We start from the raw sequence: 21286 nt of genomic DNA on the forward strand, positions 1-21286 counted from the left end.
GTGAGTCACCCAGCTTTGTAATCCATTCTTATCAGATCTATTTCAGAGTGAATTGAGTTTCACATACCTCCTCCCACACCCACACAGGCCTTGGGTCCTGATCAGCTTTAGCAAGAAGGGGATCTGTAATAAAAAAAGGGGGATCTTCTTGCTGCCCAAATGGTTTGTTCTCACTGTTGGCTCTGTCTCTTCCTCCTGCCCTCCCTACCTCCCCTTCCTTAGCCCTGTGCACGGACGAGTGCATGCATGGCCGCTGCGTTTCGCCGGATACCTGCCGCTGTGAACCAGGCTGGGGAGGTCCCGACTGCTCCAGTGGTGAGTTTGGGGGACTGGATTCTTTGGGAGTGGGGAGAGGGGGGTGGTCCATGGACCACTGGCTCTGACTTGGCAGGGATTGTGACATACACATTGACCTATCATGGCCACCTTTGGGCCCTGTGCGATAGTACTTGCAGTACACGGGTGGGGATGGGTATAGGTGAATGGTTCATGGGAATTGTGGGATTTCCGCTGGCAGACATGTCGATCGGGTCTTTGTGAGTTGACCGTGAACTTGACAATACCACCCCTGGCTTGGAACTGAAGGTTATTGTGGGTAGGTCTGGTTCTTTGGTCAGTTTCACCCATAGAGGCCCAAGGGGGACTGCTGTCCCCCCAAGCCAAGAGAGTGGGACACTTCTGGGGACAGGGTGCTGCATCCCTACATCTCTGGGCATGACTGGCTCATGTTCTCCAAAGGAGACTTGCTGGTGAGCGCAGGTATGCGTATGTTGAGGGTGGGGGGGCATCTACTCTGGACTGAGTCAGGGGGTGGCATCTTTACTATGGGGCTGGTGATCGTGAGGGACCAGCTGGTAGCTGCTGAGAATTCTTTGCCAAATCCTTTTTCTCTAGCTTATTTTCTCCAAATATTCTCAGGTTTGACTCCTTTGTGCAGGTAAGTTCTGGCCTGTTTCAAAGGTATCAGAGGGTGCCATTCAAGTCCTAGGACTGAACTTATGGGCTAGAAGAGTGGCTCAAATGGTAGAACTAGCAAACAAGGGGGTGAGTTCAATCCCTAGAAGCACTAGAACACAAAGCAAAGCAAAATAAAAGGACCACCATTATTTCCCTTCCAAACCTTTCTCTTCTGAGTTCTTGTTTTCTTTTTGTCAGTCATGGGGCTTGACCTCAGGGCCTGGGAGCTGTCCCTGAGCTCTTTTTGCTCAAGGCTACCACTCTACCACTCGAGCCACAGCTCCACTTCCAGTTTTCTGGTGATTAATTGGAGACACTAAGTCTCACAGACTTTACTTTCCGGGCAGGCTCTGAATCCTGATCCTCAGCTCTCAGCCTCCTGAGTAACTAGGATTACAGGAGTGAATCACCATACTCAGCTTCTTTGATTCTTAAGTTATACCTGTTCATGTTAAAAAGAAAAGTCAAAGAATACCAAGAGTATAGACAAAACGTTGAGGATCCTTCTTACCGACGGATGATCCCTGTGGCCTTGGGTCTTTGGTCTTCTGTCATTGCTCTGCACAGTTCAAAAGGAGCTGGCTTTGGAGTAGACATGCTTGCCATAACTAGTTTCTCAGTTTTCTCATCAATGCACTTTAATCTCCTTTAAGTATTTCATGGCCTGGAGAATTTCATTTTGTAGATTACCAAATATATTTCACTAACTCTTGGTTGGTGAGCATTTAGGTTGTTTCTGAGTCTTCCCTATTATTGTTGTAGTTGTTATTATTATATTGCCAGCACTGAGGTTTGAACACAGAGCCTTGGCCCTGTCTCTTAGCTTTTTCACTGAAGGCTGCTACAACCCTCGGATCTCAGCCTCCTGAGTGGCTAGGATTACAGGCATCCGGCTGAGTCTTCCCCCTTATGAGCCCATATCATCCTTTATCCAAGACTCTGGGGGTCTGTGGCTTTTGGAATTTGGGATGTGTCACAGTTCAAAGTGCACGTGGAAACAGTAACGAAGATCTGGGCTGCCCCAGGGGTAAAGCAGTAGTATTTTCAAGTGGCATGGGATGATGTGTAGTGACACAATGACAGTACATAGCCCCACAGCTGTCCCTGCAGATTTACTTCCTAAATGGCACAGATATCTTTTTTGGACTTTTCCACAACTTTTGGGTTACAGATGTGGGAAGGGGGAGCCAGTGACCCTGAGTGAAAAATGCATCAGTCATTCTTCTTCTGCATACATCTTTCCTTGCTTGATCCAGTTTCTCCTGAGGATAAATTCCTGGAAGTGGAAGGATCTATCATCCCGTTACCTGCCTGCCCTGCCCTTTGTAGCTGCCAACGGATTTATAACTTGGACAGTCCTAAGTAAAGGGGATAAATGACTATGGGGGAAGGGAAAGGGGACTTTCTGTTCTTTTAAAGACAGAAATCCCAAGCCAGGTGCCAGTGGCTCATTCCTATAATTGTCACGACTTAGGAGGCCCAGATCTGAGGATCTTGGTTTGAAGCCAGCCCAGGCAGGAAAGTTTGTGAGATTCTTATCTCCAAATAATCACTAGAAAGCCGGAAGTGGTGCTGGGGCTCAAAGTGGTAGAGCACTAGTCTGAGTGAAAAAGCTCAGGGACAGCACTCAGGCCCTGAGTTCAAGCCCCACAACTGACAAAACGAAACTAATCAACACCCTTAAATCCTGTAGCCTAATTTCTTTAAGGCTGTGACTGATTGCTTTCTGTTCAATAAAGGCAGGATATACTGGCTTTGTGGATAGTTCTGAGCTTTTTCCCTGCGCAATATGGGAAAATGGAATAGTTGTATGTTTGGTCGTAAACCTTCCTCCATCCCATAGAATAATAAAGAGTAAAAAGGATGAAATGTCAGTTTATACTGAATAAAGATGAGAGTGACTCTTATTAAATTGCTCTCATCTCACAAGTGGAGATAAAAAGGCAAAAAAAAAAGTTTCGTATATTGAATATCTAGCTTTTTAAAGTAATTAGGGATATTAAAATGCTGACAATGATTGAGATGGAAACATTATTCATAACTTTTATTTCCGTCCCGGGCAACGATCCAGTATATTTCATTTATGAGGTTTGAGCTGTAAGGGGGACGGGAGCCAATTCCTAAATTAAATATGCCCTGTTAACTTTTATAAATGATACCCAGGAATTAACTTGGAAAATTTAAGCTTTCATTGTATTATTTAATTAGTGTGTTTCCTGGTTCTGCTTCTTCTGCCCTCGTGGGCCTTGGTTAGACAGGATTTCGGGTTTGGTCTCAGGACCCCCAGAAACCGTGGAGTTGACCTTAGTGAGGATACATCCCTCCCACCCCCATCCACCTCCCATTCTCTATATTCTCTTAGAGCCCCCCCCCAACCAGGCCTGATACATTCATGTGCACCGGAGGAAGTGGGGGACAGGATCCCTGCTTAGCATACACCACCCACAGTCTGCTAAGCCCCTCTCCGAGCCGGGCTCCTGCCAGATGACAACAGGGCTTGGCTGAGCCACCACCAAGTCCAACCCCTCCCTCCCTCCCCCCACCTCACCCCCTCGCTCTCTAATATTGGTACTGGGCCTTGAACTTAGGACCTAGGTACTGTCCCTTAGCTTTTTCACTCAAGGCTGGCGCTCTACCACTTGCCCCATAGCTCCACTTGTGATTTTTTTTATTTTTGCTGGTTAATTGGAGATAAGAGTCTCAGGGACTCTCTTGCCCAGGCTGGCCTCAAACTGTGATCCTCAGATCTCAGCCTCCTGAGTAGCTAGGATTACAGGCGTGAGCCACTGATGTCTTTTAAACTTGTGAAGCTTCACATGAACTTGCTTTCTTAGCCATTGTTAGGTATAGACTTCTGGTAACTTTGTGCTGTTGTGTGGCTGCCCACTACTTTTCATTCTTCCCCAACTGAAACTCTGAATTCCTTAAACATGAACCCCCCCCCATCTTTCTAGCCCCAACTCTCAGCAATGAATTTTCTACTTTTTGTCTTTATGAATTTGAATACTCTGAATTTCACAGAAATGGAGTCATTTATCCTTCAGTGACTGGCATGTTTCACTTGCCTGAGCTGTTACAGGTTCATCCATGTGGTAGCCTGGGTCAGAAATTCCTTCCTTTTACAGGCTGGTTAATATTCCTTATCAGCTTATCTGGAAATGGATGCTTGAGCTGTTTTTCCTTTGGGCTATGATGAATAATGCTGCTGTGAACATAGGTGCACAAATGGTTTCTTTGCTGGACATAGGATAATTCTGTGTTTAACTATGAGGAATCCACTATATAGTTTTCCACCAAGGCCATGCATTTTACTTTCTTACCCACAATGCATGAGGATTCAGATTTCTCCATATCTTCTCTAACACTTCCTATTTTTTGTGTTAATTTGAGTGTGTGTGTGTGTGTGTGTGTGTGTGTATGTGTGCCAGTATGCTAATACTAAGGCTTGAACTCAGAGCCTCACACTTTTTACTTATTTGGCTTAAAAAAATTGTTATGAGCTGGGCATGTGGCTTAGTGGCAGAGTGCTTGCCTAGCATTCATAAAGCCCTGGGTTCAATTCCTCAGGACCACATAAACAGAAAAAGCCAGAAGTGGTGCTATGGCTCAAGTGGTAGAGTACTGGCCTTGAGCAAAAGTACTTAGGGATGGTGCCCAGGTCCTGAGTTCGAACCCCAGGACTGGTTAACTAACTAACTAAATAAATAAAAATTGTTATTATGAAGGTGATTCCAGAGGAGTTACGCAGTTACATAAGTCAGGTAATGAGTCCATTTCTTTGTGGACAATGATCCCCTTCTTGGCTTTTTTGCACAAGACTCTACCACTTGAGCCACGCTCCACTTGTAACTTTTTGCTGGGAACTGGAGGAGAAAATGAGTCTTTCAGGGGTTGGAGGTGGGGCTTAGTCAGTAGTGCATCAGCCAGTGAATGAAGGCATTCGATCAAGAGTTCAGAATCATGGTCTCAGTTGGAAAAAGACAAAAACAAAAAACAACCCAATCTCTCAGATTTGTGCGCTTCAAACCTTGATCTTCAAATCTCTCCCTTCCTAGTAGCTAGGATTACAGGCATGTGCACCAGCACCTGACTGCCTGTCCATTGGATAGTCACAGTAGAATGTTAAGAAGCAAGGTGTGGGTTCTAAGTCATCAAGATCTCAGCAGCTGGGCTTGAATGGGGAACCTCAGGACTTGTCTGGCCAACATTACTTACAAATAGCAAACTGAAGCCCATGGAGGGGAAGGGAATTTCCTGCAATCAGCCTCATAGCCAGGGAGCAGTGGAGCTGGAAGTAGATCCAGACAGACAGGTATGCTGCTCACCCGAGGCTCTTTCGATCCTACACTCATGGTTGTCACTTAAGCCACAGAATGAGGATTAGAGATTTCAGGGGGCCAATCCTGCTGTCTGCCCACAGCCCATGAGGGGAGGACCCCTGTCTCAGACCCCTGGGAACCTCTTTGAGGACAGAGGCTCATCTCATCTTGAAAGCAGAGCCCGCCCCTTCCTGTAGCTCCCTGCAGCCTCTGAGAAGTTGGTAGTTGTCCATTTACAATGCGGTAGCAAAAGCCCCACAGACTGAGTGGCTGGAACAACAGAAGGTTATTCTTCATTGTTCTAGGGGCCAGAAGGTTAAGGTCAAAGTCAAGGTCCAGCTAGTTCTGTTTCTGGTGAGGGTCCGATTCTAGTTTGGGGATAGCCACCCTCTCTCAGCCCTCCTAAGGGTACTAAAGCCATCACCAAAGCTCCACCCTCTTGGGCATTATGACCTCCCAGAGGCCCTGGCTCCGTACACCACCCAGTTGGATAGGGCTTCAGGGTATTTACTTGGAGACCAAACTTTCAGCCCTGTATTGGAACACACTGGCTCCACCTCTTATCTGTGTGACTGTAATTAAGATCTTCCTTTATCCACGGTGTTAGTTTTCTCTTTTGTGAAATGGGAAGTTTAAAACTGGATAATCTGTAGCTGGGGCCCAGTGGCTCACTCCTGTAATCCTAGCTACTCAGGAGGCTGAGATCTGAGGATCTCAGTTCAAAGCCAGCCCAGACAGGAAAGTCCATGAGACTCTTACCTCCAATAAACCACTAAAAAACCGGAAGTGGTGCTGTGGCTCAAGTGGTAGAGCGCTAGCCTTGAGCTGAAGAGCTGAGGGACAGTGCTCAGGCCCAGAGTTCAAGCCCCATGACAAAAACAAAACAAAACTGGATAGTCCAACTTTAAAATTCTCTGTGATTCAGTACTGGTGGCTCATACCTGTAATCCTAGCTACTCAGGAGGCTGAGATCTGAGGATTGCACTTTGAGGCCTCGGTGGGGAAAGTGAGCCCACAAGACTATGTACAGTTAACCAGCAAAAAGGCAGAAGTGGAGCTGTGGCTTCCTTGTGTGGCCCTTCCTGTGGTTCTCTCCTTATCCTTAATCAGAAAGTGGGTGGGCTTTTGTGGCGAGTCATAGGACACATTCTTATCTCCCCAAGGTCGGGGCTCCCAGGAGGCCCTTTATGGCCTGAGCATAGTCTGGTGCTTGCCTGGGAAGCATGCGGAGGACACGGTGTCACCAGGAGGCCATGGCTCTCTCCTGGGTTGTGTTTCTCATCTCACGGAGCTGCTGTCAAGGTTAAAGCAACTTCAGATAAATCACTGCAAAGCAATTATGCTTGGTGTTGCTCAGGCTGCTCTACCCAGCCCGCGGCCCCGCCTGGACAGCCTTCTGCTGGGCATCTGGTATGCCTGGGGGCCTCCTTGAGATGGTGGACTCCACGGTGGCCCCCCGTACTAGGGCGCAGCCACTGTAACGAGCACAGAAGGGAGCTGCGGATGCCTGGTAAATGCTTTTTCAAGGTCTGTGAGCAAGAGGCGCACGCTTCACCCTCTACCCCCACCCCTTCCTTCCCCCTGCGAATCTCAATGTGGAATCAAAAAGGATTCAGGTCTTGACAGCATGGCGTGTTCCACCCTATAGTTCCATTGAATCCACAGCTGCTGAGTGCAGGCCAGCAAGCAGGGCTGGGGGCAAGGGATGAGGGAGATGTAGCCTTCATCATCATCATCATCAGAGAGAGAGAGAGAGACAGAGAGAGAGAGAGGGAGGGAGGGAGGAGAGAGAGTATGACTGGACTGAAGCAGAGCCCCCTGCATAAAGACAGGAAGGGGAAGGAGAATAGACCAGAGTTTCTGACTTGGACGATCGTGGGGATGTGGCTCAGTGGTAGAGTGCTTGCCTAGCATGCATGAGGCCCTGGGTTCGATTCCTTGGTACCATATAAACAAAAAGTAAAATTTAAAGCAAAACAAAAACATCACGGGAAGCAGAAGGAAGTAGAGGATAGAAGGATCCAGGCACATATGAGAGTCTCCATTTTGTTCTTTTTAAAATTCTATTTTTTATTGTAAAGATACTGTACAGAGGGGTTACAGTTACATGAGCAAGGTAATGAGTACATTTCCTCTTCAGCATTGTTACTGTTTCATTATGTATTTGTTTTGTGCCAGTACTGGGGCTTAAACTCAGGGCCTTGTGCTCTTCCCTTGGTTTTTGTTATTCCTTGTTTGTTTTCACTCCAGGCCTGCTCTCTCCCACTTGAGCCACAGCTCCACTTCCAGCTTTTTTTTTTTTTCTTTCTTCTGGTTAATGGGTGAAAAGAGTCTCATGGACTTTTCTGCTTGGGCTGGCCTTGTCTGGTGATCCTCAGATCTCAGCCTCCTGAGTAGCAAAGATCACAGACACGAGCCACCAGCACTGCCAGGCAATCTAGTTCCCATTTTAGAAACTCAAACTAAGGCACAGAGCGGCCAGAAGCCCTCACAGTTGGAGCATGTCTCCACCCCCGTACCCCCCCTCCACCCAAGCTGTGAGTAAGAAAAGGAGAAGGAACTTAGGAGAAGAGTAAGTCAGAGCCAGAGGACCCCTTGAAGAAGGCTAAGAAAGCCCAGCCCTGTCCTGAGTCCTGGGAACCTGGGATTGCAGGACAGCGGGAAGACGGGTCCACCGGCCACCCTGCCCATCTTTCTGCTCTTAGCCATCACCTCCTGCAGTCCGGCCTCCCTTTTTCTGAGCCACCCAGCCTCTAGAAGGTCCTTTCATAGATGGCTCCCAGGGATAACTGGAAATGACCAGGAGTGGGTGAACAGTGCCCTACTATTAGGGGCGGTCTCCTTCTAGATGAGGGTGAGACTTGGGGCGGGGGAGGAGAGGGGAGGGAAGGGGAGAGGAAGCTCATGGAGACCCCAGGACTGAAGCAGCCCCCTACTGCATGTCTATACTCTGGGCCATAGACCTCTGATGTCCCCCCAACACACACCCCAAGAAGGATGGGAGACCTTCCCAGAATCCTCAGCTGCCCCCGGGGACCAGCTCTGTACCTCATGTTCCCTTAGGCCTAAGGAGGCAAACCATACGCAGAGGTCAGGGTGGGGGGCACTGTTTACCCTTCCAGGGTTACTCTGCACCCCTAGACTAGAAAGGTCCTGAGATGAATAGGCTCTCGGTGTGGCCACACCTGGCCTGTCCTGTATCTCCAGAGCCACAGAAGCTGCCAGCCATCTCTGGGTTGTGTGTGGAAAGGGGGGGGTGTTGCTAGATGCCAGTGGCTCATGCCTGTAATCCTAGCTGCTCTGGAGGCTGAGATTCGAGGATCCTGATTCGAAGCCAGCCGGTGCAAGAAAGTCTATAAGACTCTTAGCTTGTTAACTACAAAGCTATGGCTTAATGTTAAGAGTACTAGCTAGTGCCCAGGTCCTGGGTTCAAGCCCCAGGACACACACACAGGCGCACACACACACACACACACACACACACACACACACACACACACACACACACACGGTGTTGTTGATAGAAGAGGGGAATACATTCTGCTCAGCTTTAGCCATCTGCTCCCTAAGGATAGAAATCAGAAATGGCACGCAGAGAGGCTCAAGAATTGGCGGGTGGCGGGGGACGCTTGCCTAGAAGGTGACAGAAACAGACTGGCAGGGGCTGAGCTGGCATCGTCATGTAGGGCTGGCAGCCATGCCAGCATCGCCCCTCCCTGCACTGGGTGGGCAGCAAAAGGGCACCCCCTCCCAACACGCTGTGCACCCAGCGTGGCGTGGGCAGGGCGCTGTGGGGCCGGGAGTCACGAGCCAATACTTGCGTCTGCCAGCCTGGCATTGCCAAAAGGGAGAGGAGTGTTGGTTCTCTCTGCCAGGCCTGGAGGATGGCACTGTCCCCAAAAGCAGCGTACAGATGGATGGGAAAAACCCTACTGCACCCCCAAAGAGTAGATCCTGGGATTCCTTTTGTTTTGTTTTGTTTTTTTCTGGACCTGGTGCTCGAACTCTGGGCCTGGATGCTGTCCCTGAGCTGCTTTTGCTCAAGGCTAGCGCTCTCTACCACTTGAGCCACAATGCTACTTCCAGTTTTTTATTGAGTAGTTTATTGGAAATAAGAGTCTCACAGACTTTCCTGTCTGGGCTGACTTTGAACCGCAGTAATCCTCAGATCTCAGCCTCTTGAGTAACTGGGATTACAGGCGTGAGCACGTACATCTGTTCCTGGGACCCCCCCCCCCATGCTAAGCATATCCAGGCCCCAGGAAGACTTGGCCATTATCCAGGTGCTTGGGTTCCAAGAGGTAGGTTCTTTGGGTGTATTTTGGCCAGAATGAAAGGAAAAAGGTTGACAGGTTGGGCTCTACCCTACTCCACACTGTCAAGGTAACTCATCCCTGATACCCCTATCTTTTAGACGCGGGACTGAGATCCAAGGTCATGATAGCTCATACGTAGCAGAGCCAAGATTTGAACCAGGTATCTGTCTCACACATGACTCTCATGTCAATGCTCACTTGCTTGTCGCACATTCTGTAAGTCCTTCCTCAATCACTGTCCCCCTTTGTCCATTGACTCATTGCTCCTGTGTTCTCAGGAGCCATCTCTGCTGGGAAGAGCCCTCCTGACTCCCGCAGGCCTCCGCTTTGCACATGGCTCCTTTGGTCCTCTCCACCCCCAGAGGGAAGTTGTTTGGTCACATTTGCTCTCCTGCATCCTCTCCCACTTTGACCTTCTCCATGGCAGGTCCGGATCTTACCTGGCTCTGTGACACTGAACTCCCTCGAATGCCTGGCACCTGGTGGTAACTCAGTATGAAACCAGGTTTTTAGATTCCAGGCTTAAAGTCCAGGAGTCCCAAGTTAGGTCTGACCATTCATTCCCACATACCAAATATAAACAGACATGGTGCAGGGCAGAGAACGGAGATTGATGAGCCTGGTAGCCATGTTTGGGAAGACAGCACTTCAGTACATCTTCAGCCATCTTTAGGGGTTCAGGCATTGGCTTTAGATTAAACAGGGTGAATTGGGGGCAGGGATGAGGAAGGTACACATAGTTAAAACAGTCTCAAATCACAGGTGAGGCCTGGTGGACTGTTTGCTTAGTCTTGGTCTCTGGAGGAATTCCAGGGAAGTGATCAATTTATTACTGGAACAGACCAAGAACCAAGATGGTCTCCTGAGTTTTTGCTGTTTGCTTTAAGATGATAAGAGGAAGGCATTGCTGGCTTGAGGAGCAGTTTGTTTTCCACAGGAGATGGTTCTCTCACTGAATCTGTAGTCTTGGTGATCACAATGCTGACTGTATCAGAGAATTGTTCAAATGAAGACACAGATAAAGCTCAGTGCTTAAGCACTGAGTTCCAGCCCCAGGACCAATACTCCCTCCCCACCCCCAGAAAAAAGGCACAGATACAAAGTTGGGGGAGTTTTAGTTAATTCACAGGACCCAGCAGAAGCATCTTTTCAGTGGCCTTTTATAAGCACAGGGTTATCTGGGACCAGGCAATTTTGCTGTCCTGTCCAATCATGCCTTTTGATTCTCCTTGATGGGGTCCTCATGGTAGGCTGGTACTGCGGGGGAAAGACTGGGTACAACTCAGAGTCAGGATGCTTGATCTTCTAAAGCTTTGCAACTTGATGCCTCAAGGTTGTAATGTGAGCTACAGTCAAATGGATCTTTCAGAAGAAGCAGAGATCGCAGTCATCTGGAGGGTTGAGAAAGATGCCAGGAAGGTAGGGGAGGAAGGATGCAGTTGGAGGATGCTGTAGCCAGAGATTGCAAGGAGCGAGAGGGGCTGGTCCTTGCAGGTAGACCATAGAAACAAAGGTGCTGAGTCGGGCTCACATCAGTGTGGAGGGAGCAGGAGGTGCCAAAGGCCTGGCAGCCAAGTTGGAAAGGCAGGCCAGGCCCGACCAGATGGTATGGCTCTCTTAAACTGGGAGCTTGGACATGACTCCATGGGCCACCAGGCAGCCCCGATAGGTGCTTTTTACATTCGTCATTGTTCCCTGATGGGTCAAGCCCCTCTTTCTTCTCCCAAGTAACCTGTGATCAGATCTTGACCCAGGTATGGGCAAAGGAGACTGCTAACACCTCTGATCTATGCGCATTCTCCCCCCACCCCCCACTGCAGCCCTGGCCTGTCCTTTGGGGCCTGCTAGGCTGTGTTCCCTCCCTCCAGTTCCCGATTGGAGGTAACTAAAGGACATATGGCAGGCTCTCCTGGCCTTTGTCAGGTAGCAGATTGGATGAGGGGAGCCCATTGTGATTAAGAGTTGGTGAATGGTTCTGGGCAGGGGGTGACCTACAGAAGCCAAGTGGGCATATCCTGGCCTGACATCCTTTTCCCTCCCTCGCGGGACCAAGGAAGGCAGACGTGACTGGCAGTAAGATGGCTAGGGGAGACAGCCATAGCACTGGGGAATCTGTCACCCTCTAATAAGAGATGCCCATTCTGGCAGGCTGGGTAATAGGCCTCAAATGGAATAATTAATAAAGTTATAAAAATATGTCTACTGTATGGCCAGAATGATTCAGTCCAATTAGAAGCAATTATTTCTTGCCGTTCTGCCACTTAGAACTTTTTGTATGAATAATTCTAGTACCCAAGCTAAGATGGTCGGGGTTGGCTCTCTGCTTGCAAAGTTGTACTGAGACCAACTCTTCCCCTAGGGCCTTATCTAATTGGGAAACAGCCATCTACCCATCTATTATCCCAAATATCATTTCAGCCAGCTATCTGCCTGTCTGATCATGTATCATTTTATCCACCCATGTGCCCATCATTCTGTCTGTCCATCCTTTGATCCATCATCCATCTACTTATCCATCCATCTTTTCACTAATTGCACCATTCATATACCCTCTCATCTATCCATCCATCTAATTATCCATTCATCTACCCACTCATCCATCCATTCATCTATCCATCCACTCATCCATCCATCTACCCATCTATCCATCTGTTTACACACCCACCCACCCACTCACCTATCCATCCATCCACCCCTTCATTCATCTATCCATCTAGACGTTTTTTGAGTCCTTGCAGAAGTATGCTAGGTTCTGGACATCGGGAGATAAATGAGACCTGTCCCTTCCCTTTTCCAAGGAGACTGCAGCCCATGCAAGTGACCTTTGAGTCACAGGAGCTTGTTTCTGGTCCCTTTTGACAGATCCTGCTAAAAGTGGCTTTTTTCCCCTTCATCTGTTCCCTTTCATTCCTCAAATACGTAAGCAAATATTCAAGTTAAACGTGACCTTAAGCTAAGGAATAAGCCACCTGTTCTTGAGATGTCAGAGAGCTTCAAAACACCTACTGGGGTTGGGTGCTGGTGGCTCATGCCTGTAATCTTAGCTACTCAGGAGGCTGAAATCTGAGGATTGTGGTTCAAAGCCAGCAAGATATTTCCTTTTTCTTTTAATAAGTTTTTTTTATTGTGAAAATACTGTACAGAGGGGTCACAGTTACATGAGCAAGGTAATGAGTACATTTCTTTTTTTTATTTACGTTTCTTTTTTATATATACATAAAGCTTTTGTTTTAATAAATAAAGAATTTGGGTGGCGTAGGTTTTAAGTCACACTTACAGACGAGGAAAAGTAAAGCTACTACGACCGCTGGGAGATGTGCATTCTGCATGCATGTTACACCGCAGCAGGGGTTGACGTGGGACATTCTGGACATGCCTACATGAGACACAGGAGCAGCAGGACAGTGGAAGATTCAAGGGACGTCCACAGGGCACCATTTGATTCCACCTCCCTGCTGCTGAAGCCACAGGGGAGGAGCCAGGAATGGAGGCCCCGCCCAGTGAGCCTCCCGCCACTATTCTCATAGGCCAGGGTGGTGCTAGCTACAGAAGGGGACTGTGGGTACATCCCTCAGCGAAGAGGAAGCTACTGAGGAAACTTGCTGCTTCAGACGTGGAGCTTTGAGCGGCCTGCACCTCCCAGAGGCTTAGTCCAAAAACTTCCTGTTGGCATTGGCACCAAATAAGGCTCCCCGCACTTTGGGCATCATCTGCTGGGCTATAAGGTCCAGCCGGCTTTCCAGGGTGTTGGACACCTTTATCTTGCGGTCCCCATTGTAGATCTCAACTCCACCAGCTACGTCCTCAGGCAGGTAGGCCTCCTGATCAATCTGGACATCAGCATCTTTTTTGGTGACAATCTTATACATCAGAATTGCGTTCTGCACTGCAGCCTTAACCAGAGGGAAGTCTTGCTTCCTGCAGCACACAAACATCCAGGGCTCCAACAGCTGGTACAGGCCCTGTAAGACCAGCCCATCCAGCAGCACTTGGTATCTGTTTGTATCCTTCACCACCTTGCTGAGTCTCTGTTTTGCCTCATTCAGCAGATCAGTGATAAGGTCGTCTCTAGCTCGGAGGACCTTCAGCCTTGCTTGATTCATCAAATTGGACATCTGAATTTTCTTTTGCTGCTCGATCTGCTTTTCTTTCTTCTCATAGTACTCCATAATCTTCAGTCTCTGGGTCTGCACAAGACGCCCTTTCTCAATGTTGAATTCTTCTTCGGCCTTTGCATCGATTTCTTCTGCTTTCTCATTGGCTTCTTGTTCAATAAAAGCCATCATGTGCTTCGTCTGCTTCTGAACGTCAGCATCGCTGAGGGCCATGGCAGAAGCGAGGCGAGGTCAGTCGGACAAACGACCGAATTCAAGAACGAAGGCCGGACAGGACGGGACGGGACAAGAGACGCAAACCCCAGTGCATTTCTTATCAAGCATTGTTGCCTCTTCCTTTGTTTTTCCCCTACCATCCTTTCTCTCCCCACCTCCACAACCACACTCCCTCCTCCCCCTGACATTTCCTTTTTCTTGGCCCATCTATAAAATATAAATAACCACTGCTTCCACGGCTGATGAGAATCAAGAGGCTTTGGGCTACTTGTGGGACACCCGTAATTGCTTCTAGAACATTGGATAGAAGTCTAATTCTGACTTAAGTAGGCATCCCGAATGAAATTCTCATCTGTGCTGGCCTCATCTGACAGAATGTTTTCGTGAGCTATTTTATGGTTACCAAATATGTATCAAGAGACAATCTAGTAAAACGTGTTTGTGATACTTTAAGTATCACTATTGCACAATACTGTGAAATATGTACAATTTATGTAATGACCTAATATCAATTTTTTTTAAAAAAAGAAGAAAAGTAAAATGAGAGAAGGGGTAGGTTAGGAGCCATGAGTAACAATGTTATCAGACACTTTGTATTGATATACTGCTTTGTAGAATGGGAACTTCCTTGTACAACCGCTTAAAGATAATACATTTTGTGTGAAAAGAAATGACCTAGGCCTATGTTTGGTGAGTCAGGAGATCAGAGCTGACCAAAGCCCTTTGACTCTGTGCAAAGTGAAAAGAGAAATCACAGACTGGGAGCTGATATTTGCAACAAGCATGCTATTTAAGGGTTACTGTTCAGAATATATATTTTAATTCCTGTACATTAATATGATCAAATACTGGTTAAAAATATTGACAGCTGGATATTGGTGGTTCACACCTGTAATCCTAGCTACTCAGGAGGCTGAGATCTGAGATCCCTGTTTGTCACTAGCCTGGACAAGAAAGTCCATGAAACTTTTATCTTCAATTAACCAGCAAAAAAAAGCCAGGCAGGCTGGGAAGGTAGCTCAGTGGTAGAGCGCTTGCCTTGCATGCATGAGGCCCTGGGTTCGATTCCTCAGCACCACATAAGCAAAAAGAAAAATGTCAGAAGTGGCGCTGTGGCTCAAGTGGTAGAGCGCTAGCCTTGAGCTGAAAAGCTGAGGGACAGTGCCCAGGCCCCACGACCGGACCCATAAAATAAAATAAAATAAAAAAAGCCGGGCATGAAGATGTGGCTCAAATGGTAGAGCATCAGCCTTGAGTGAAAAAGCCAAGTGAGAATGTAAGGCCCTGAGTTCAAGTCCTGGTATTAGCACGCATACATACACAAAAAGAATGTTAACATAAGACTCCCAGGAAAAGAATAATTTTGATAAGCAATAAACAGATATGTTCACCTCTCTTATAAACAGGAAGTGGAGGTGTGGCTCCAATGGTAGAGCACCAGCCTTGAGCAAGAAAGCTAAAGAATAGCGCCCAGGCCCTGAGTTCAAGCCTCATATAAGGGCATTCTCTCTCTCTCTCATACATGCGCGTGCCCGTGCACGCACACGCACACACACACACATACACACACACAGAATCTCTTTAAGTTTTCAAATGGTTGTTTTTACCTATGATATATTTTTTATGACTTTCCTCTGGGTTAGAACCTGAAATTTGTTCAGAGACCCTCTCTCCCTCCCCAACACACGCAGCCCTGAATCACAATTCATAGTGGGGAAATCGGCAGTAACACCGCGGTCCCTTCAGAGGGAAATGGATAAGTTGTAATATATTCCCACGATGGTGTCTCCAGAGCTGTTACATAAATGAAGAAGTGCTGTACCTGTCTTGCGGGCTGAATCTCAAATATATCACAGTTGGTGGGAGCAAGCAGAGGGCTGTGATCATTTCATACAGTTCCGTCTGGGTATGTTTACAAGCATGCAAAATAAGCAACATGCTGTTTATGGGTATGTCCGTGTGTAGTACACACAGCAGACCCCCCAAGTCAGAGAGAGACAGACAGACAGACAGTGAAGCTGGAAGTTCTGAATTTCTGTCTATCCAGGGGAGGAGGGTGAAATGGGCCTTGGGCAGATGAATAGAGATTGATATGTTAGAGACATGGGAAGAATTAGAACCTGGAGCTCCCTGGTATGCTGGGAGAAAAGAGGACCAGGCAGTCCAAGACTCCAAGCTGCTGAAGCATTAGAGTCAGACACATCTGGACAGCAGTGCCCACGAGAAGAGCAGGGTGGGTCTAACAGAGATGAATCTAATTCATCACGAACATTTAGAGGCACTGGGTTCCCAGAATCTGCAAGACAGGAGAGACAACCCGCCTGCCCCGAAAGCGCATGGCCTGTCTCCTCGCTAATACCTTCCCTCACCCACCCTCACCCCACAGAGAGGAGAGGTGACAAAGGCTTGCTCAGACACCAGCCTGCACATTTATCTGACCAGCTCCCAATAAATTCCTCATGCCAGAGGCCTGGCCATCCATCTTGGGGGGCAGGGCGGAGGCAGCGATGGGGTAGTGAGCAGAAGAGCTGTCTGTCTTCCATTGCTTGGGGACATGGCCACATGTCTTGCCGGGAGGCAAGCCCCTAAATCCTCCTCTGACTCGCTTCCCTCCTAGTAAATCTGAATAGTTTAAAATAACTCCTTCTGACCTTGAGGCTGGTGCCAACTTTCTGCCATCCATCAGCCCTGGCCGGCTTCCTTATTAAAGTTCTGCTGTTGCCTGGGAAAAAGTCGCCACCTTAAATCAAGGGGCCGAGAGGGCGATGGAGAGACAGAGGATCTGGAGACCGTGGGGCGACAGCAAGTCAGGAAGATGAGGTCCCAGCATGCTGCCTGGGTGAGCCAGCCGACCTTTGGGGGCTCGATCTGCAGCGCTGGCCCCCAGGGGTGGCGGGTAAGATGTAAAGCCCAGAGGCTGGATGCTCAAGGTGAGATTTTTTTTCCCCCCAGGTCAGGGTAGCCTCAGTACTGACAGCATCATTCATTTCGTTCAGTTACTCACCCTGGGGATTGCAGACTACTGATTATAAGCTTTGGTCATCAGCCTGCCTCCATCCCTTCCAATTTCCCTCTCTTCCTCCCTCCCTTCCCTTCCAATCCCCCTCCCTTCCTTCCTTCCTTCCTTCCTCTCTTCTCTCCACCCTCCCTCCCTCTCTCTTTCTCTTTCTCTCTCTTACTCTCTTCCTTTCTTTCTCCCTTTCTTCTTCCATCCCTCCCTCCCTCTCTCTTTCTTTCATTCCTTCTGCCTCTTTCTTTCTTTCTTTCTTTCTTTCTTCCTCCCTCCCTCCCTTCCTTCCTTCCTCCTTCCCTCCCTCTCTCCCTCCCTCACTTCGTTCTTCCTTCCTCCCTCCCTCTCTCTCTCCCTTCCTTTCTTCCTCCCTCCCTTCCTTCCTTCCTTCCTTCCTTTCTCCCTCCCTCCCTCCCTCCCTTTCTCTCTCTCTCTTTCTTGCTTTCTTTCTTTCTCTCTTTCTTGCTTTCTTCTACCCATCCTAGGGCTTGAACTCAGAGCCTGGGCACTGCTCAAGGCTAGTGCTCTACCACTTGAGCTACATCTCTCTCTCTTCTTGGGTTTTTTCTTTTTCTTTTGGTAGCTAATTGTTGAGAAGAGTCTCATGGACTTTCCTGCCCCAGGCTGGCTTTGAATGGTGATCCTCAGATCTCAGACTCCTGAGTAGCAAGGATTACAGGGGTGAGCGACTCAGATACCACTGGAGTTGGGAAAGAGAAGGTAGTGCTCAGACAGTGCTCCCGATTGGTCAGAAAAGTAGGCAATTATCAAGCATGCTAAGAAACACCATCCTGTCAGTGATGTAAGTGCTGGGAGCAGACTAGACTGACAGTGGCAGCGTAGAGTAAATGACATGGGCCTGGGGACCTTCCCTCTCCTCCCCTCCCTTCCTCTTCCCTCCTCACCTCCTCCCTCCTCTCCACCCTTTCTCCTTCCCTTCTCTCCCTCCTTTCCCCTTCCTTCTTCCCCCTCCTCCTGTCTCCTCCCTTCCCCTCTCCCCTCCTCTCCCTTCCCCTCTACCCTCCCCTCCTCTCCTTTCCTCTTCTCTCCCCTCATTTGAATCCACACCAGGGCGGCCAACATTCATTTTCCCCACGTTTTTTATTTCACAGAACAAAATTAGGTTTGTGTGGGGGTGGGGGTGGGGGTGGGGTAGGGAGTGGGTTGTTGTTAAGCCAGACTCTGAGGATTTAGAGATGAATAACCCAAGGTCAAGTTCCCACCTCCAGTGTGCATTCACAGGATAGGTGTGACCCAGGATCATGTTGGAAATGCAGGGAAGACATAGATCAGGCTCCCCAGTGTGGACCATCCAGAAGGATCCACGCTGGGTCCCATGGTGGTCATGTATTTGGGCAGATACTAGTCCTGGGAGAGTGTGTGGAGTGTTCATTACCGGTAAGCTGGGCCATTTCTTGGAGTAAAAGAGTGAAGATGACGAATGTTACTTCAGCAGCCGTACAGGGCAGGGAGAGATGTGGAGCAGGAAACAGCTTTCTGTTAATACCTGTAATCCTAGCTCTTCAGGAGGCTGCGATCTGAGGATCATGATGTGAAGCCAGCCCGGGCAGACACATTTGGCAGACTCTTATCTCCAAATAACAAGCAAAAAGCCAGAAAGGGAGCTGTGACTCAAGTGGTAGAGCACCAATCTTGAGTGAAAAAGCCACATGTGAATGGTGGGGTAGGTCCTGAGTTCAAGTCCCAGCACACACATACCAAGAGGCTTCTTCTGTCTCCTGAACTGTGTGTCTCTCTGCTCTGGGTCTCAGCTTGCAGAGGAAGCAGGGTCCTCGGGTGTACAGGTGACAGGAGTGACAGATCCCTGATGCCACTCAGGCTGTCTTCCAGGGAGGACATACACTGGCGTAGACCTGAAAAGAGCAGACTTCCTCCATGAGTCAATACAATTTGCTTAGCAAATCAAGATTAGCAGGGCTGACTTCTCTGGGCTTGCCCTCAGCTTGAAACATCTCTTGATGTCAATCGCAGCCAGCAGGGCCAGAGAATGATGAAGAAATGCAGTGACGTTGCATGCTTTGGGAGCTGGGTACCTGTTGTGTTCCTGAGACAGGGGGCGGGGGTAGGGCTGTGGCCTTGGGTTGTGGGGATAGCTGGCACTGGGGAGGGAAGGAGAGCCCCTGCCCACAAGGAAGGAAGGTCTGAACTGGTGGCTCATACCTACAATCCCAGCTACTCAGGAGGCTGAGATCTTGAGGATTGAGATTCAAAGCAATCCCAGGTGGGAAAGTCTATGACATTCTGATCTTTAATTAACCAGAAAAAAAATAATAAGTGGGAAGTGGCGCTGTAGCCATGAGCATAAAAGCTCAGAGACAGTGTCCAGGCCCTGAGTTCAAGCCTCAGGCCCACAACAAACAAGCAAACAATAAACAAACGAGGAATGGAAGGCACTATAGAGAGGCAGGCAGGCAAGTGAGATACTGTTCTGAGTGCTGGGCAGAAGCGAGGCCGGGGCAAGGGGATCTTCTCTCAAGTGGATTTTTTGTGGATTTCTCTCTCCATGTCTGTGCAATGCTGGGCACAGACCAGAATCAAGAATATAGGTGCCATGGTCACTAAGCTGGACCAAGAGAGCCTGAAATGAGTGACTCCATCTTAGTTCTTTGGAGTAGGGAAATTGCTCCGAAGCCAACGCAAGGTTTCTCTCAATTCTGTTTATCTTTCTAAAACCTTCCTATAACCTTTGATTTCTGTAACTACGTAACTATTTTGGAATGTAGGGAAGGGGATGGCATTTTACGAAGCACCTACTATATGGCAGAGTATGGGCTGGGCACTAGGGCGTTGGCTTTATTTTATCCTCCCAATGTCCTTGCAGTTTTTTAAATTTGTATTTATTCACTTGTGTTTAAGTGTGTGCACGCATATGCACTCACATACATACATGCAAGTACTAGGCTCTGAACTCAGGGCCTGGGTGCTGTCCCTTAGCTTTTCTGTTCAAGGCTGGTGTTCTACCATTTGAGCCATACCTTCACTTCCAGCTTTTTGCTGGTTAATTGGAGCTGAGCATCTCAAGGACTTTTCTGGCTGGCCTGGCTTCCAACCCTGATCCTCAGCTCTCAGCCTCCTGAGTGGCTAGGATTATAGGTGCCCAGCCAAGGTTAACAATTTTTAAAGTGCAATACATATATAATGAGATTGAACAAAGAAGTCCATGAATGTCAGATGGTTAATTGGAGGTAAGAGTCTCCATGGACTTTCTTGCTCAGGCTAGCTTTGCACCCCAATCCTAAAATCTCAGCCTCCTGAGTGAAGTTACACTGGTGCCAGACAGAACTTGTGATCTTTTGTTGTTGTTCTTGTCATTCTTTTTCTTGTTTGAGACAGGTCTCCCTATTTAGCCCAGACTAGCCTTGAACTCTCATCAGTCTGTCAAATACTTCGATTACAGGTGTATGCTACCACACCTGGCTTGAACGTGGGATCTTTACATAGCTATCATTTTCATCCCCATTTTACAGATAGAGGAACTGAGATTGAGAAATGGTTTCTAAGCATGGAGAGCAGGACTTGGGGCCAGACTGTCTGACCCTTGAACACCCAGTAATGGAGTACTCTGCCAGTCTCTGGCTGAGTTCCTGGTTCTGAGTAGGCGCCCATGCTTAAGAGAAGTCATGAGGGAGATGAACCTTCGGAGCCAGCCAGTGCTGGTCTTGGCCAAGTCTGGGGCATTAGTGGCATGGCATTGTCTCCTAGGTAGCAGCGGTGCACAGCTGGCTACTGGGCTTCCCTCCTGGCCAGCCTTCCATTCAGGATAGCTCCCCCTGACTGAACCGACACAGGGGGCGGAACAGGAATTGGGCACTTCCTGGGAGGAGTCACAGCCTGATGGGAGGGGCTGTGAATGGAGCCACTAAAGACAAGGAAGGAATCAGGCCACTTGGGTTTGAATGTAGCTCTGCCATAATACTTGCCATGTTCAGGCAAGCCGCTCCCCCTTCTCAGAGCCTCAACTCGCTCCCTTCTCCAATGAGGATATTAGCTTTCAGTGGCTGGGAAAGGTACCCTACAGAGAGCATTTGATAATGAGAAAAGTAATGAGAAAATGAAGGTGATAATTGGCTGGGTGCCAGTGGCTCACACCTGTCATCCTAGCTACTCAGAAGGCTGAGATCTGAGGAACTCAATTCAAAGCCAGCCTAGTCCAAACAGTCTGTGAGACTCTTATCTCCAATTACTAACCAGTTTTGTTTTTTTATTAAAGCCAGAGGAAGTGTGGCTCAAAAGCCAAGCAAAGGGCAAGGTCCTGAGTTCAAGCCCCAGTATACACACTTTCTCCTCCTCCCCCTCCCCGCCCGTCCCCCCTCCCCCCATCTTTTTCTATTA

General features: G+C 48.4%; 1 protein-coding gene and 1 pseudogene across 2 annotated transcripts in view; one reads left to right on the forward strand and one right to left on the reverse strand.

The window, feature by feature from the left end:
* Positions 1 to 21286, forward strand: part of Megf11 (multiple EGF-like-domains 11) — a 190604-nt gene that overhangs the window by 38334 nt on the left and 130984 nt on the right. Inside the window, exon 4 of the mRNA XM_013010020.1 lies at positions 223 to 315. Coding sequence (XP_012865474.1) covers positions 223 to 315 — 93 coding nt within the window. The remainder of the gene's footprint in view (positions 1 to 222; positions 316 to 21286) is intronic.
* On the reverse strand, positions 13240 to 14001 carry LOC105981036 (annotated as a pseudogene). The gene has a single exon (XR_001174779.1). The product of XR_001174779.1 is annotated as a V-type proton ATPase subunit E 1 pseudogene (transcript).

This window comes from Dipodomys ordii, unplaced genomic scaffold, assembly GCF_000151885.1.
Source record: "Dipodomys ordii isolate 6190 unplaced genomic scaffold, Dord_2.0 Scaffold11, whole genome shotgun sequence".
In the NCBI taxonomy this organism is placed as follows: Eukaryota; Metazoa; Chordata; class Mammalia; order Rodentia; family Heteromyidae; genus Dipodomys; species Dipodomys ordii.